General features: G+C 43.3%; 1 protein-coding gene across 1 annotated transcript in view; it reads left to right on the forward strand.

The window, feature by feature from the left end:
- The window catches only part of SI (sucrase-isomaltase), a 439,774-nt gene that overhangs the window by 162,725 nt on the left and 258,675 nt on the right, over window positions 1-18,374 (forward strand). Inside the window, exon 27 of the mRNA XM_075340661.1 lies at window positions 7,137-7,294. Within this exon, the coding sequence (XP_075196776.1) occupies window positions 7,137-7,294 (158 nt within the window). The remainder of the gene's footprint in view (window positions 1-7,136; window positions 7,295-18,374) is intronic.

Consider the following 18,374-nt stretch of genomic DNA (forward strand, 5'->3'; position numbering starts at 1 on the left):
CCGACCCGCGGACAAGAACGTACGCGCTGATGCTTTGTCTAGGTCTTTCATGCCCATGGAGCAGGAGGAAGAGACTACCCAACCCATCATCTCTCCTAGCAAGATCATTTCGGTGGCCCCTGTCACCCTGGCCCAGATACCGCCCGGAAAGACCTATGTCTCTGAGACTGACAGGCAAAAAGTGTTACACTGGGGTCATGCCTCAAAAACAGCCGGTCATGCAGGCCAGAAGAGAACATGGGGTGCGATTGTACGCCATTACTGGTGGCCATCCCTTCGCACGGACGTCGCTGCTTTTGTCTCTGCCTGCTCCTCTTGTGCCAGAAACAAGACGCCCAAACACCTGCCCTATGGCCGTCTTCTGCCTCTGCCTATACCCTCAGTTCCGTGGCAACACATAGCGATGGATTTTATTACGGACTTGCCATTATCCTCTGGACACACAGTCATATGGGTCGTGGTGGACCGGTTCTCCAAAATGGCTCACTTCATCCCCATGGCTGGACTGCCCTCTGCTCAGGAACTCGCGGAAGCCTATATCCATCACATCTTCCGCTTGCATGGCTTTCCATCCCACATCGTGTCCGACAGAGGAACTCAGTTCACCTCCTGCTTCTGGAGGGCGCTCTGCAAACATCTGGGAGTAACTCTGGACTTTTCTTCCGCATACCATCCTCAGTCTAATGGCCAAGTGGAGAGGGTCAATCAAATCTTGACATCCTTCTTACGTCACTATGTCAACACCCATCACGACGACTGGTCCACGCTTCTGCCTTGGGCTGAATTCTCACATAACCACCACATCAGTGAGTCGTCCTCCAAATCTCCCTTCCATGTCGTTTACGGACTTCAGCCCTCCGTTCCATTGCCTATATCCCCTTCTTCGGATGTCCCTGCGGCTGATACTGTAGCCCGTGACTTCGCTACCATTTGGGACTCTGTCAAGGCGTCCCTTGGACGCGCTTCCCAGCGGATGAAGAAACACGCTGACAAGAGGCGTCTGGACCCTCCGTGTTTCTCTCCTGGTGACCTGGTCTGGCTTGCTTCCCAGTACATCCGATTGAAGATACCTTCCTACAAGCTGGGCCCTCGCTACATCGGGCCGTTTAAGGTCCTCTGCAAGATCAATGAGGTCTCCTACAAGCTACAGCTCCCGGCCACGATGAGGATACCCAACTCATTCCACGTCTCCCTGCTCAAGCCGGTTGTCCTTGGTCCCTTCTCCGCTGCTGCCAGTCCGGCTCCTCCACCTATTGCCGATGACGACATCTATGCGGTAAGGGATATCGTGGCCATGAAGACTGTTCGAGGCCGACAGTTCTTCCTGGTGGACTGGGAGGGGTATGGTCCTGAGGATAGGTCCTGGGAGCCCAGGGAGAACGTGGGCACTCCTCTGATCCGTGCCTTCATGTCCCGGTTGCGGGGAGGGGGGCGTGGGGGGGGGGTACTGTCACGCTCCCCGGGTCCTTGGCTCCCCTCCCCGGGTCCTCCGCTCCGCTCCCCGGGTCCTCAGCCCCGCTCCCCGGCTCACCTGCCACGCTCCCCGGGTCCTTGGCTCCGGTGCCCGTCCTTCCCAGGCCCCCTGGTCTCCGATCGCGGCGCCCGACGGCTTCCCAGGCCCTGGCCGGCTCCCCTGCGTCCTCTTCTCAGCCTCCTTCCCTGGCTTCTGGCACCCGGGCTGCGCGCATGCGCATTAGGGCACGCGCGCGGTCACTGACCCTTTCTTAAAGGGCCAGCGTCCATTAACAGGAAATGAGGCTAAACAGGTACAGGGTATATAGGGGTGTATTGTCCAAGAGGGCGGGGCCTGATCTTCGTGTTTTCCAAGCTAGGAGTCAGGTCTCCTTGTGTCTTCGTGCCATACTCACGTATCTCTCTTCTAGAGCTGATCCTGCCTCGCCATCCGGTCCTGCTGAATCCCGAACCCCGCGCGCTGTCCGTCTGCCATCTGACAGTCCGTACCATCTCGGATCCCTGCGGTGACCCGTCATCTCGCTCCAAAGGTTCCGGACCCCGCCTGACATCACCTCGGCTTCCGAACCTGAGCTACGTCACCCGGACTACCATCTGTGACTCCGCGGTCCCAGGGACTCCTTCGTTACACTCACTGGCACGGACTGTTCTACTGCCCATAGTGCTTCAGCTACCGGACTCTTTACCACCATCTTAGAGTTCGGCCCAGTGGATCCACCTCCTGGGTCTGCCCGACCGCCTGGCCCTGACAATATTACTACTTCTAGCTGCTGCACAGTTTTCAAATTCTTAAAAATAGGGATGAGAAAACCCAAGCTATAAAGTTTGTGGTCTATACCGAACACCTTGTGTTTGGTACTGAAAACGAAAATAGATTTCTGACTGTATAACCAGTCCCTGTTCGGTTTTGTCATCCGAATAAAGCTTGTGACAAGGTTGTAGAGCAGCCAATCAGCAAGTTTTTAAGCTGTGGGCACTTTTGAAGCAATTGCAGCAATGCCAAGTATTGGCATGGCTGTGATTAGTCAGGGAAATCACTGAAAAAAAAAGAAAAAAATAATCTGGGCAATCAATGGAAGTTAAATGGTAATAAGAGCAGGATAGTTATACATATCATTTTTCCCAGTGTTTTCCATTCATGCCCCTCCACCCTGTATCTGTGATTGGTTGCAGTTAGCTTGCTCTATAGTAGAGTAAAAAGTGCTAAAGCCCCAAGCTGTGAGCTTTACTGTGGCTGGTTATCAAATTAGAGGGAAAAAAAAGACATAGCATCCACACCATTTTTTATATCCAGCCACAGTAAAGCAGACAGGTAGAGGCTGATATTATCAGGATGGAAGGTGCCATTGATATTGGCCACCTTCAGCCTAAAAATACCAGCCTTCAGCTGCCCAGAATTGTTGCATCCATTAGATGTGACAATTCTGGGCTTTACCCGGCTCATCCCAATTGCCCTGGTGTGGGGGTACTTGAGGGAATATAAGGGGTAAATTACAGCTTAAAGCTGCCACTAAGCTCTATATTAGTAATGGAAGGTGTCTGTAAGACTCCCCTATTACTAATCTTGTTAGTGAAAAGAAATAAAACACAAACACTGAAAAAATCCTTGATTTAAAATAAAATATATGCACCCTCTTTCATCCCTTTATCAATGTCAAAAACATCCTTGAAAATCCAACATAATCCATACAATGTCTCATAACAATCCCGGCACTTCTACATTCAAAGCTTGGAGAAAGGGGGAACATGTCAGCTCTCCACAGGCTCTGGGAAACACTGACAGCACTCACTGTCACTGAGAGCAGTGGGGGAGCCCAGATGTGACCTCTGGTGAGCTGAGTGATGTCACCTGCTGACAGCCAAGTCCACCTTTGGCTGGTGACATCACTCAGTTCAGCTGATGTCACACTCGAGCTCTCCCTGCTGCTGTCAGTTTTTTTCTGGATTGTGCACAAAGGAGGTGTCTTTCCACTCTTTCTAAGCTCCGCATATAGCAGAATTGAGAATTGATCAACTGCAACCACACCAGGGCAATCAGGATGATCCGGGTAAAGCCTAGAATTGTTACATCTAATGGATGTGAAAATTCTGGGGGCTGGTATTATATGACTGGGGGGCAATTTCCATGGCGTCTCCCATCCTCATAATACTGGCCCCATTTTTCTGTTTTCCCATGGCTGGATATAAAAAATGGGGATGACCCTATGTCTTTTCCCCCTCTATTTGCATATCCAGCATGGTCAAGCTCAAAGGTGGGGACTGAAGTTTGCCGCTGTTGCTTTATGCACGCTGGCTATTAAAATATAGCGGGAACCTACATCATTTTTCTTTATTACATTATCGAACCTTAATTAGTGGGCCCAGAAGAGAGTCTGACTGCAGCATGATCCTCCAGAAAACAGCGGGAAACGCGGTATGTATATCTATCCTGCTGTTACTACCATGTAACTTCAACCACTGCCACCTAGTGCTTACTATGGCCTATTTACAGCCCCAAATATCTCGCCTGATTGACTTGTATTGTGTTTTTTGTTCGGGTTAAGCTTGGTGTCAAGTTAGCTCACCAATCCTGACTTTTTTCACATGCTGGTTTGGCAATTCCAAATAGCAATGGGTTTGCTCATCACTACTTAAGAGGTTAAAGCACCACTCCATTGTTTTTCTTTTTCACCACTGGAGTGGTGCTTTAAATTTAAGTTCCCTGCCCCAGTCTTATACTGACCGTCTAGTGTGTTCTTCCTTTTTCCGCATCATTCTGATTCTGTGGCACCATCTTGTGCCCTTAACCTTTGACTGTCCAGAAAAAAGAAATTATGTCGCAAGTGCTCATGTGCACATAACCTTACATTGGGTTTACAAAATTCCCTTGTAATTAGAAACAATACTGTTCAAAAATTTGAAACAATTCTTTAGTTGCAGAAAATGTAGTCCTTTGTTCCTATTTATTTCTTATAATAAGTCTCTATTCCATATATCAGCTTTTCTATTTGATCTGCACTATTGCTATTTGATATATATTCTTATGGACACTTTCATGTGAATCTCATAGGGTTGCATAGAGAGATTGACTTTTGTGTCACTCAAAAAATGCTGATATAAATTGGTAGTTAGATAAACTAATGATAGATACAGTGATTTCAGCAGGCAATAATGTCTAATTTCGTGCATCCAGTTGCATGTCCTGATGAATAAATTTCAAAACATACAGGTTTACCCTTTCCCTCCAGGTGCTGAACAGCAGATTTATTTCTATTACTTGATCACGCTCTACATTACTAGCCTTGTTTCTTATGTTATTAGTTGCATTTTTAATGGTGATAGAATTAATAAAAAGCAGTTAAAATTTGCATTTGGCAAAGCTTAATAGATATATGCACCAATAGCAGGCCCTGTAGATTAAGATTTCTATGGGATTCATGTCTGGAAAATGTGCCAGCCACTCCATTTGAGGTACCCCAGCCTCCAGTAGCCCTCACCTAATGATGTGGCTTTGTTGAGCTGGAGCATTGTTGTCCATGAAAATTAAATTAAGCCTGTGTTGTTCATGAGGATGCACAATGACTCGATTATTTATGTTATTCAAGTAGTAGGGGCTTGTCACCATATCTTTCACAAAGTGTAGCATGATTCTAGATTAACTAGACATACCTGCCCACACTGTAATACCACCACCACCAAAAGCTCCTCTTCTAAGAACAGTGACTGATGCATAGCCTTATCCTTGGCCTCCAATTTAGAGTGAATCGAGTTTTATTAGTGAACAGCATTGAGGCCCACTGGTCTCTTGTCCAGCGTAGATGATCCTGTGCCTGTTGGTATGGTCAGCTATTTTTGCAGGTAATCTGATCACACACTCATGTAAATGGTTTTTCATGGTCCTATAAGACAGTTGAGTGACTCTCACCTCCCGTAAATACATCTGGAGTTGTGTAACATTCATCATCTAGTTTCGAAGAGCATTGTTCACAATGAAGTAGTCATCGGTGTGGGATGTGGCCAAAGGACAGCCACCTCTATGCCTTTATGTAACTCTTCCAGTCTCTATATATCTCTGTTGCAACCTCCTGATGACACGCTGTAACATTACGAGACTTCTATCAGAATGTTCTCATACAGAAGTGGCCACAGCACTTCTGTATGAGAACATTCTGATAGAAGTCTCGTAATGGCGAGTTACTGTTGATCAACTGTTAGATATCTTGGTCTGATGTCAAATATGAACAGTATGATGAGGAGGACTATTTAAATACCAATTATAATTGAATTTGGAATTTACAGCAGGGTATATGTCCTTATTATTTTTATCATTGGTTTTGTTTGTTTAATGTCCAGTGTGAACATGCGCTTACAATTTGCATGTACACTAAAGGGTACTTTACACGCTGCGATCTCGCTAGTGAGATTGCTAGCGAGCGTACCCGCCCCGTCGGTTGTGCGACATGGGCAAACCACTGCCCGTGCCGCACAACATCACTTACACCTGTCACACAGACTTACCTTCCCTGCGATGTCGCTCTGGCCGACAAACCTTCTATAATCCTTTTCAAAGGGGGTGGTTCGTGCGGCGTCACAGCGACTTCACATGGCACCCGTCCAATAGAAGCGGAGGGGCGGAGATGAGTGGGACGTAACATCCCGCCCACCTCCTTTATTCCGCATTGCCGGTGGATGCAGGTAAAGAGATGTTTGTCGTTCCTGCGGTGTCACAGATAGTGATGTGTGGTGCCGCAGGAACGACGAACAACATCGTACCTGCAGCAGCAACGATATTATGGAAAGGAGCAATGTGTCAACGATCACCGATTTTGATCATTTTTGCGATCGTTGATCATCGCTCCTTGGTGTCACACGCTGCGATGTCGCTACCAGCGCCGGATGTGACCCCGACGATATATCGGTAGCGATGTTACAGCGTGTAAAGCACCCTTTACTCATACTCCAGCTCATTCTTTTAATTTTACTTTAGTCTATTGTACCTTTTAACCTTTTAACTAAGCTGGGACCACACCCTATGGATGTCTACAGTCAGGATTCAGTCCCTCAGTGCCCTTATTCAGATTGAGGTCTGTTCTTAAACATGGTAAGGTTTTAATATTAGAGAGTGTTAGGTACAGTCCTGATTGGGTACACCTTGTCGTGGTGGGATGGTTTTACACTTATTTTTTAATAAAAAAATAGTGTTTACTAAGTAACCTATGTTTATATATATTAACTATTTCATGTTACTCATTTACAGCAGTGAATATGTCGATATTATTTTTATCTTTTGTGTTGTCCATATTACATACTTTAGGAAACCCGGAATTTTAGATGTGATACAATTACTATGTAGAAGGCTTATTTACAGTGTCTCAGGAGATACAAAGGCTATAAACAAGGTCCAGGTAGTAGAGAAAAATTGTCTTAGGTGTATAAGAAATTACTATATGCTGATTTGTAGATAAAAGTCTTCTTCAATTGCACCATATCTAGACTACAATGGTTTCTGCAGTATGTAACCAAAGATTCACCTAGGTGTAATCTTGTATTGCACAATATTAGGCTGGTTGTATATTGTACTACTGTAAATTCTTTAAGCAATACTTACTGTATTTCAGAAATTTCTGCAACATTTATGCTTCTGCCTGATAACTGACTCTCCAATCAATGTTTTCTTGTCACAGATCTTTGATCCTAACCACAAAAGATATGAAGTTCCTGTACCTCTGAATACACCTAGCCAACCAAGGAGTACAGAAAATGATCGTCTATATGATGTTGTTCTTCTTAAGGGTAGGCCATTTGGACTTCGTGTTATCCGGAGAAGCAATAAAGCTGTTATGTAAGTTATATCTACTATCAGTAGAGGCATCTATTAACTTTTACTTAGACCCATCAAAACCGTTGATTTTCCATTTTTCGTTTTTCCTTCCCTTTCTTCCAAGAGCCATAGCTTATTTTTTTTCTGTCAATATAGCCACATGAGGGGTTGTTTTGTTGCCTTTTTCCAAGACGCACAACATTCTTTTTTTCGAGATCTGGGGCTGTGTGAGGGCTTATTTTTTGCATTCTGAGCTGTCATTTTTAATTATACCATTTTATGCAAAGTTTTGATTGCCTCTTATTGTATTTTTTTGCATTGTTGGGGTGACCAATTTTGGCATTTTTATTTTTTCACTCATTACACTTTACCAATCAGCTTAAGTTAGTTTATATTTTTATAGATAAGGCATTACTGAACACAGAAATACCAAATATGTGCATTTTTTAATTGTTCTATTTTTAATGGGGCAAAGGAGGGTCATTTGAACTTTTGTGTTTTTTTCTATTTTTTCATATTTTTTGAAAATTTGTTTTTAAACTTTTAATATTTTTTACTAGTCCCCTTAGGGCTTCTGATATATCTTACTCTGTAGAGCAGAAATGCTGATCTGTGAATGCCAGCGCTCAGCCGGCGTTCACAGGGACTATGTCATGACAGTGACAGGTGTCATCCGCGGACACCTGACTGTCATCACAACCAACTGGCACCCCACACTCCCCGCTGACAAGAGTTAAATCCCACTGTCAGAGATTGACAGTGGGTTTTAACAAGTTAGCTGCACATGTTGGCTTAGCAGGTCGCCACTCGAGCCCACATTACAGGGACAGACATGACCTGGGACATACTGGTTTGTCAAAGTTCATGAAAGAGTTAATATTAGAGATGGGCAAATACTAAAATATTTGGGTTTAGGTTATTCGAACTGAATAATTTCTATTATTCGTGCATTACTTTCTGGAGGACCTTGGAAGTAGATCTGGAAGGACTGTAAACATGCTGCAATACATGAAAAAGTGCTTAAAAAGAATGGGGACAGCATGGTGAAGATGTCTGATGATTCCTGACACATAATTGGTCTCTGAGAATAATATTGTCAGAGTATTATGTGGATTAAAGCAGGACTATTACACTTACTGAGTTTCCATGCAGCTGTCACACTACTGCCGGGTCCACTCATTAGATCTCATGCATATTAACTGCTTCCCCCACCTTCTGTGACAGCATCTGTGATTGGCTGCAGTCAGACTGCTGGCGTCTGTTATTGGTTGCCCTCACAGTAGCTGTCTGGGGCAGGATGTGGAGTGTAAAATTAAATAAATAATTTGAATAAATGAAGTAGGCTCCCCAGTATCTTGATACCCAGTGGAGATAAACAGACAGCTACAGGCTACCACACCCAACTTTGCGCATTGACTGTGTATCAAAATACGGCGGACCCCATGCAGCTTTTTTAAAAAAGATAATTTAACTAAATAATTTTAAAAAACAATGTGCGTTCCTCACATTTTGATAATTAGCCAAGATAACGCAGAAAGCTGGGGGCTGGTATTTCCAGGCTGGGGAGGACAACGGCTATTGGGCCCTCCCCACCTAAAAATAGAAGCCTACAGCTGCCACAGAATTGTCACATCTATTAGATGCAACAATTGCCGTGCTTTACCTGGCTCATCCAGATTGCCCTGGAGCGGTGGTAATTGGGGTAATATAAGGCGTTAATCACAGCTGTCATAAAGCCTGATGTTAGTAATGGGGAGGGGTCCATGAGACCCCCATTATAAACCCTGTAAGTCAAAACAAATGAACACAAATACATCAAAACCCTTTATTTTAAATAAAAAAGTACCCTCTTTTACTAATTTGTTAACCCTCAAAATCCCTCTGCAGGTCTGATGTAATCCACACAAGATCCTACGATGATCCCAGCTCTGTTTAATCTGAGGTTGCAGGGCTCAGTCACATTAGAAAACGTGATTGCAAACTGTGGCCTTAACAAACACACTGACAGCTGTAGCTTTGAGCAGTGATGTCCCTGAGTTCACCTGAGGTCACACCTGGGACTTCCCCAGTACTTCATATGTGACCTCAGGTATACTAACCTGAGGATAACGCATTGAAATCAGTATCCTCACCTTAGGTGAAGTCATTAAACTCAATGGTTACTGGATTAGGCAATGTGTGCCCATTAAGCATTGGGTTTCAGACACTTTTGCACCAAATCTGCATTTCCTGGCAAAAAAATAACCCACACTAAATCCGCATGCATTTTTGCTGCAGTTAAGGTGTGTTTTTCTGCCAGGATATGCAGATTTGATGCACAAATGTCTGGAAACAAGTACTCATTGTGCACACATTGCCTAATCTGGTAATCCAGCATTGAGTTCAATGACTTTACCTAAGGTCACAGCTGGGGTTCCCACAGTAAAACAGTTGTGCGCTCAGGTGGACTAACTTGAGGTGACCTCAATGAACTCAGTGACCTCACCTCTGGTAAACTCATTAAATTTAGTATTCTCACCTCAGATGAAGTCATGGAACTCAATGCTGGATTACCAGATTAGGCATTGCAGGCACATTGAATATTTGGCTGCACACATTTCTTCAAATCTGCATCTTCTGACAGAAAAAAACACTAAAACTGCAAAGTGGTTTTGATGGTTTTTTTACATGACTTTCTTCCAGGAGATACAGATTTGTTGAAGCATTTTTGTGCCATAAATTTCTGCACCAAACCTGCATCTTCTGGCAGAAAAGTACATCAAAGCCATAGAATTGGTCTGCAACATATTCCTGTACCAAATTTGCATCCCCTGGCAGAAAATACACCTAAACAACATAAAAAATGCATGCTGTGTTGGAGCGTCTTTTTCCCAGGAGATGCAGTATTGATGCTTAAATGTCTGCACTCAAATACTCAATGTGCACATATTGTCTAATCTGTTAATTTGATAATTGCGTTCCATGACTTCACCTGTTGTCAGACCTGGGGTTCCCATCTAACCTCATTGAACTCAGTGACCTCACCTGGATCTCAATGCCGGATTACTGTATTAGGCAATGCATGCACATTGAGTATTTGATTACAGACATTTTTGCATCAAGTCTGCATCTCTTGGCAAAAAAAAGCAGAAGGAGATGCAGATTTGTTTGAAAAAAAAATTCCGGACATTTCTGCCTTAAATCTTCATCCTGTGACAGAAAACCAAGTAAAAAAGCATGAATACCACAGATTTGGTCAGAAACAAATTTGTGCATCAAATCTGCATCTCCTTGCAAAAAGTGCACCAAAACTGCTTTAGATGGTTTTCTGTCAGGACATGCAGATTGTTGCTGAAATTTGCTGCAGAAATTTCTGCACCAAATCTGGCAAACACAGCACCAAAACTCATATGGTTTTGGAGATTTTTTTGCCAGGAGATGCATATATAATGCCAAAATTTTTTCACCCAACACTCAATGTGCTCACATTGCCTAATCTGGTAATCTGTTATTGAGTTCCATGACTTTACCTGAGGTTATAGCTGGGTTTCTCCTGGTACCACAGCTGTGACATCAGGTAAACTAACATGAGGTGAACTCAATTAACTCATTGATGTCACCTCAGGTGAAGTGATTGAAGTCAATGCCACATTACCGGATAAAGTGATGTTCTCGCCTTTACAAATCTGCATCTTCTGGCAAAAAAACACACAGAAACTCAGAAACTGCTTTAAAATGCATGTACTTTTTGTGCATTTTTTTGCCAGGAGACGCATATTTGGTGCAGAATTGTCTGCAACCAATTCCTCAATGTGTGCACATAGGTTAATCTGACAATTTGGCAATCAGGTCACCAAACTTCACACTCAGGGCTCCCCACTGCACCCAGTGAAACATGAGCCGGCTGCTCTTTATGAAAGTGGAATCTGCTGTTGGATTGCCATGCGACCGTGTCCCACAATTTGACAATCTGGCAATATGGCAATGGGTTCCACTGTAACAGAGAGCAGCAGGTTCAGATTTCACAGAGGTCAAGTGTGATTGCCGGATTGCCAGACTGTTGTATCATTGTGTCCCACAATCTGACAATCTGGCAGTTAGGTCATTGGTGGTCCCACTGGGGGCTCCCCACTGTCCTCACTTAAAACTGAACCTGTTACTCCCATTGAAAGTAAAACCCGCTCCTAGATTGAAAGAAAGTCAGATTGCGGGACATGTCTGAGCGGCAATGAAGCAGCAATTTTAACTTTTACTGAAGTGTGACCTCTGACGACCTGACTGCTGGATTGCTGCACTGCTGAGGTGCTGTGTCCCGTGATAAGACAATTCATCAATCAAGTCACTGGAGGTCATATTGGGGGTTCCATGATACCCTTAGTGAAAGTGGAAAAGTTGCTCTCAATGAAAGGTGACCCACTGCTGCATTGCCAGACTGTCACACCAATGGTGTGCACTATACATAGTCAAAAATACAATCCTGCAGTCATATTTGGTGCAAAGTGAAGAAAACCTGCTGATAATTACCAGAGTAACATAAATCAGAGGTGGTGTAAACGCGTGTGGGCACATATGACTGCAGGATTGTATTTTTGACTATGTATAGTGCAAACCATTGGTTTTTGTTAGCCTGTTCATGCTTTATTTACTAACATCTGAGGTGTCATGGTGTATACATGCTGCATTATGGAGGGACTTTTTTGAGTCTCCTCCTTTTTAATTGTGTTTTAAAGTGTGTACAAATAAACTTTTTCACGTGTTTTGCATATGACTGCTTGGACTTTGTGGTTCTTCTAGATTGGTACATTTAGTGAAGCTTTGCCCCACATACCCATTATAAATTATGTTTTTTGCTTCTGTGCTTATGGGTGGTGGCACGTTTCCTATTAACCCTATGGTGGTGCCGTCCTTACTAATGTTGTTTCTCAGATTGCGAGACTTGGCCACACAGCAGACCAGCAGTGGATTCCACTTTCACTGAGAGCAGCATGTTCCACTTTTACCTTTGACCTCCGGTGACCCGACTGCCACATTGTCAGATTGCATGACACGGTGCCTCAGCAGTCTGGAAATCTGACAGTCAGGTCAATGGAAGTCACACTGGTGGTTCCCCACTGTCCTCAGTGAAAGTGTAAACTGCTGCTGGATTGCCATGCGGCCATGTCTTGCAATCCTGCAGTCTGTTAATCCAACAACAGGTTCCACTTTCTCTTACACCAGTGGGTTCAACTTTCACTGAGGGCAGCAGGGAAGCCCCACTGTGCCCACTGGTGACCTGAATGCCATATTGTTGGACTGCTGTGCCTTTGTCTCCCACAATCTGGCAGTCTGGGAATCGGGTAGCATGTTGACCTGCGGACACACTTGGTACTGTGGGAACCTGGCTGTGAACTACAGTGACCTGACTGACATCACTGTTTCTCACAGTCAGGTACCTTGATGTCCTCAGTGTATCCCAGGAGCTGCAGTGAGTGGTCACATTTTCCAACACTGCAGCTTCTGGATGTAGCAGAGCCGGGATCATGGCGGGACCTCGTGTGGATTATGTTGGTGTTTTAGGGGTTAATGCATTTGAAAAAGATGATGTTTTTTATTTAAAAAGAAGGATTTTTGTGTGTTTATGTTTATTTCTTTTGACTTACTGGGTCAGTAATGGGGATCTCATAAACCCCTCCCCATTGCCAAAGACTTGATTACAGCTGTAATTTTTTGACAATTCACAGCTGCCCTTAACCTTGTTACCTTGATTGCCACTGCTCCATGGCAATTGGAGTGAGCCAAGTAAAGCGCATCTAAAGGGTCTTTACACGCAGCGACATCGCTAGCAATGTCGCTTGTGAAAGCACCCGTCCCTGTCGATTTTGCGTCACGGGCAAATCGCTGCCCATGGCGCACAACATCGTTAGGACCTGTCACACGGACTTACCTGCCTAGCGACGTCGCTGTGGCCGGTGAACCACCTCCTTTTCCTCGTTCCTGCAGTGTCACACGTAGCGATGTGTGCTTGGTGCAGGAACGTCGAACAACCTGCGTCCTGCAACAGCAACGATATTTGGGATTAGAATGATGCCGGATGTGCGTCACGAATTCCATGACCCCAATGACATCTCATTAGCGATATCGTTGCGTGTAAAGCCCCCTTAAGCGATACAACAATTCCAGGAAGGCTGCAGGCTTTTATTTTGAGGCTGGGGGAGCCCAATAAACATGGGCCTACCCAGCCTGAAAATACCAGCCCACAGCTGTTGGCTTTATCTTGGCAGGGTATCAAAATTGGGGGGACTGCACGCCATTTTTTAAAATTATTTATTTAGATAATTTTAAAAAAGGTGCATGGGGTCCTTTGTATTTTGATAATACGCACAGCTGGGGGATGCAGCTCTTAACCATCTGCTTTATGTGTGCTGGGTATCAAAATACAGGGGACCCTACGTAATTTTTTCCAATTATTTATTTATTTTTTTCACTTCACAATTGCAAATGCTGGCAGAGAGGTTGGGCAAGGGAAACTCAGTAAGTTTATTCTCCTGCTTTAATAACAAGAAGTTTTTTTTCACTGCACCTTGAAATCACAGAAATGCCAAGGCAAAGATGGCTATGGCATCACTGTGATTGACAAGCAGTCCAAGCAAGTGTAGTGACTGAAAATTAGATGCCAAATATCCTGGGAAAGGTCTGGAACTTCACGTGGCTAAATTCTTGACGAGTAGCAGATGTTGCGAATTCCTTAATATTCGTGTTAGTAATGAATAGTGCCGAGTATATTCACCCATCACTAGTTAATATTTTAATTACAAATTTTAAAGGAAGAAGTCGATACTTCTAGAATGGTCTTGTTTTAAAAGAGTATTTCCATCTCTAAAATCCTATCCCAATATGTAGTAGGTGTAATAATAATAATATTAATAAACACCTCCAATTAGAAATATTGTATATTTCTTCTAATTCACTGTCACTTACCTTATGATCAAGGCATTGCAGGACCTTAGGTATCCATAATTATGACCACTAGTAACTAATTAACAAACTGTGACTTTATGCATGGATACCCAAGACCCTGCAATGCCCTGAACATGAAGTAAGTGACATAGTGAATCGGGAGAACTATACTACATTTCTAATTGGAGGTATTTGCTAATATTTTTATTAATACTCCTACTATATATTGGGATAGGATCTTAGATATGGGATTAACCATTTAAATCAGTTATCAACTTAGAAAAAATGTTTCAAAAGGGGTAACATTCTTATAAAATATTAATTTGAGATATTGTCAAGAGCTCAAATGGGACAGCAAGCAATAGTGTTTCCTTCTTTAGTCAGTTGTCTGAAATGGTCAAGTAACTGGAATCCGAGGTGCACTGGAGCAAGTGGGGTTAGAGTATGTAAGACTCATTTTATATTTTATAATCATACTATTTGAATCACTTCAGATTTGCAGTATTACTATACAGTTTACATAGAAAGCTTTACTAAGAGATGCAAATTTGGTACTGAAATTTCTGTACCATATTCCTGCACCAAATATGTATCTCAATTGCCAATGCACCAGGTCAATTGAGATGAGAGGGTAAAGTGCTGGGATTGTTGCATCTAATGGATGTGACAATTTTGGGCAACTGCATGCTGCTATTTTTAGGCTCAGGGACACAACAACCATACCAGTCCCCAGCTGTCAGCTTTCTCATGGCTGAGTATGAAAATTGGGGTGGAAACCGCATGTCATTTTTTAAAATTATTTAGTTAAATAATTTTAAAAAGCCACATGCGGTCCCTCTTATTTTGATTCACAGCCAATATAAGCACACGACTGGGGGCTGCAGCATATAGGCATCTGCTTTATCTGTGCTGGGTATCATAATATGGGAGGACCATACACCAATTTTTTATTTATTTATTTTTACACCACTAAAAGGACACAACCGGCATTTGTGATTCCAAGCAATCACGCACACTGTCACAAAGGGTGGGAGCATAATATAACTGCAAGCAATTAGAGATACCATGACTGCCAGTAGGCGGGATAAGCAGTGAATATGTATTATGATTATGGTAATGAGAATCCCTGGAAGTAGTGTTAATGCCAAGCAGGAGACTCTTTAAGTATAATGTGCCTTCAGTAATCCCATTAGCTCTTTCTACCACCATTTTAAAGTGCTCCATACGTTTCCCCATAGACTTATATCAGATATCCGGAATTGATTCCAGTCCCAAACTGATTGGTTATCCAGTTGGACCCACTGAATCTGGATATTTGTGGGGTCGCTTATCACTAATCACTACATGTAGTGTATGTGCTCTGTTGAAAATATTTTTTTTTAATATTTCAGGGTAGTATAACACTTTTTTGCAGTATGTTCTTCTATGATTTTTTTTCTGTAAAAAAACAATCAATAGGGTTCTTATAAAAGTACACTGAGCAAAATTTAAACACAACACTAGATTTTGCTCAATTCTTTTGGCTGAACTCTAAAATCTAAGACTTTTTCTATGTATATAAAAGGTCTTTTTCTCGTAAATATTGTTCACAGATTTATCTAAATCTGTATTAGTGATTTCAAATTTTCCAAGATAGTTCATCCACATCACAGGTGTGGCATATTAGGATGCTGATTTGACAGCATGATTATTATTATTATTATTGCACAGGTGTGCTTTAGGCAGGCGACAATAAAAAGCCACTTTAGGCTAGCGCCACACATCCGTGCTGCCGGCACGTGTTTGTCATTTTTTACACGTACCGGCGGCACGGAGACACTTTAACCAATGCTACCCTATTGTAGCAGGCACACACACGTAAAACCACACGGAACGTGTGTCCGTGTGCGTTTGTACGTGTGTGCTTTTTTGAAAGCGCTGACATGTCAGTGTTTTCTCCCGCAGCACGGGTGTCACACGGCCCGCACCCGCACCACACGGGTGTAGTGTGGATGCGGTCCCGTGTGACACGCACCGGAGAAACCACACATGTCAGTGAAAAATAAAAAAACATTAACTCACCTTCTCCAGCCCTCCTGTCTCTGCCGCTGCTGCCTCTTGCTGCCGACCGCCGCTCATTATTCTCATTGAATATTCACTTCACTGCCTGGCAGCAGCAGCAGCAGGGAGACGGGAGAGCTGGAGACCGAAGATCAGCACCACGGACAGCAGCGCGGACATCAGGAAGGACCAGGTGAGTATAATAATTACCGGTTCTACGTGTGCTATCGCGGATAGCACACGTAGAACACACGTGTCACGCATGTACCAGAGACACGTACTTACCTGCACGCAACACGCAGGGAAAATACGTGTCTCTCGGCACGTGCGTGAATTTCACGTGAGTGTGGCAGAAGCCTTAAAATGTGCAATTTTATCACACAGCACAGTGCCACAGGTGTTACAAGTTTTCAGGTAGTGTGCAATTGGCATGCTACCTGCAGAAATGTCCACCAAAGCTGGTACCCTTAAGTTGAATGTTTATTTTTCTACCGGGGGAACACTATTCTCCTTACAGAGACTTTGCAAGCCAGTCTGGCTGCTTTCAAGTAAGGGGACTTATAGCTGCCAAGCCCCTCTGCAAAATATTCAAATTGTCTCTCCGGGACTGGAGACAAACTCTAGCGCAGCGCCACTTATTGGAAGTAGCGATCCTAAAAGTTAAATGTGGATTTTTAACAATCCTTTACATATAACTTAGGATATATATGCCAGATCAGAGTCCCAATTTGCAGACACGGTGTTTCGGGGTGCGTGTCCCTCGTCAGTGCAAAGTATGGGGTGTGTGATCTGGCTGTGTTATATGTAAAGGATTGTTAAAAATCCACATTTAACTTTTAGGATCACTACTTCCAATAGGTGGCGCTGCGCTAGAGTTTGTCTCCAGTCCTGGAGAGACAATTTGAATATTTTTCTACCATAAGTCATCTCTAAAGGTGTTTCAGATAATTTGACAGTACTTCCAACCGGCCTCACAACCACAGACCACGTGTAACAACATTCACCCCAGACCTCAACATCCAGTATCTTCACCTCCAAGATTGTCTGAGACTAGACACCCGGACACCTGCTACAAAAATTGGTTTATGTAACCAAAGATTTTGTGCACAAACTGTCAGAAACCATCTCAGATAAGCTCATTTTCATGCTCAGGATTTCCCCCTGACCGAAGTTTGTTTTCCTAACCGACTTGAATGGCAAAAGCTCACATTAGATGGCATCTGGCACATTGAAGAGATGTTCTCTTTACGGATGAATCCCAGTTTTCACTGTACAGGACTGATGGCAGACTGCTTGCATGGTGGCAAGTGGGTAAGCAGTTTGCTGATGTTAATGTTTTAAATTGAGTGGCCCTATAGTGTTGGTGAGGTTATGGTATGGGTAAGCGTATGTTATGAACAAGACAAATGCTGCATTTTATTAATGGCATATTGAATGCACAGAGACCGTGATGAGATTCTAAGGCCCATTGTTGTGGCATTAATTTAAGTTGCAGCATGATAATGTTCGCCCCATGTTACAAGGCTCAGTACACAACTCCCGGAAGCTGAAAATATACCAGTCATCTTATGGCCAGCATACTTACTGGATATGTCACCCATTGAGTGTGTTTAGGATGCTCTGGACTGTCACATACAACAGCGTGTTAAAGTTCCTACCAAAATCCAACAACTTTGCATGGCCATTGAAGAAGAGTAGACTAACATTCCAAAGGCCACAATCAGCAACATGATCAACTCTGTGTGAAGGAGTTGATTTTCACTGCATAAGATAAACCAGACACTTACTGGTTTTATGACAATCCCCCCTTCGACCTGCCCAGTACTGTCAAACTTCACATTTTAAAGTAGTCGTTTATTATGGCCAGCAAAAGGCACACCTGTGGAATAATTATTCTGTCTAATCTGCATCTTGATATTCCACACCTGTGAGGTGGATGGATTATCTCAGCACAGATTTAGACAAATTTGAAAACAATATTTGAAAGAAAAAGGGCTTTTGTGTACATAGAAAAAGTCTTAGATTTTAGGAATCATCTCATGAAAAATGGAGCAAAATTAAAACTGTTGCATTTATAGTTTTGTTTAGTGTGTATATATATAGATATATATATCTATATATATAATTGCCTTATTCTGTCTGTCTG

This window comes from Anomaloglossus baeobatrachus, chromosome 3 (genome assembly GCF_048569485.1).
Source record: "Anomaloglossus baeobatrachus isolate aAnoBae1 chromosome 3, aAnoBae1.hap1, whole genome shotgun sequence".
In the NCBI taxonomy this organism is placed as follows: Eukaryota; Metazoa; Chordata; class Amphibia; order Anura; family Aromobatidae; genus Anomaloglossus; species Anomaloglossus baeobatrachus.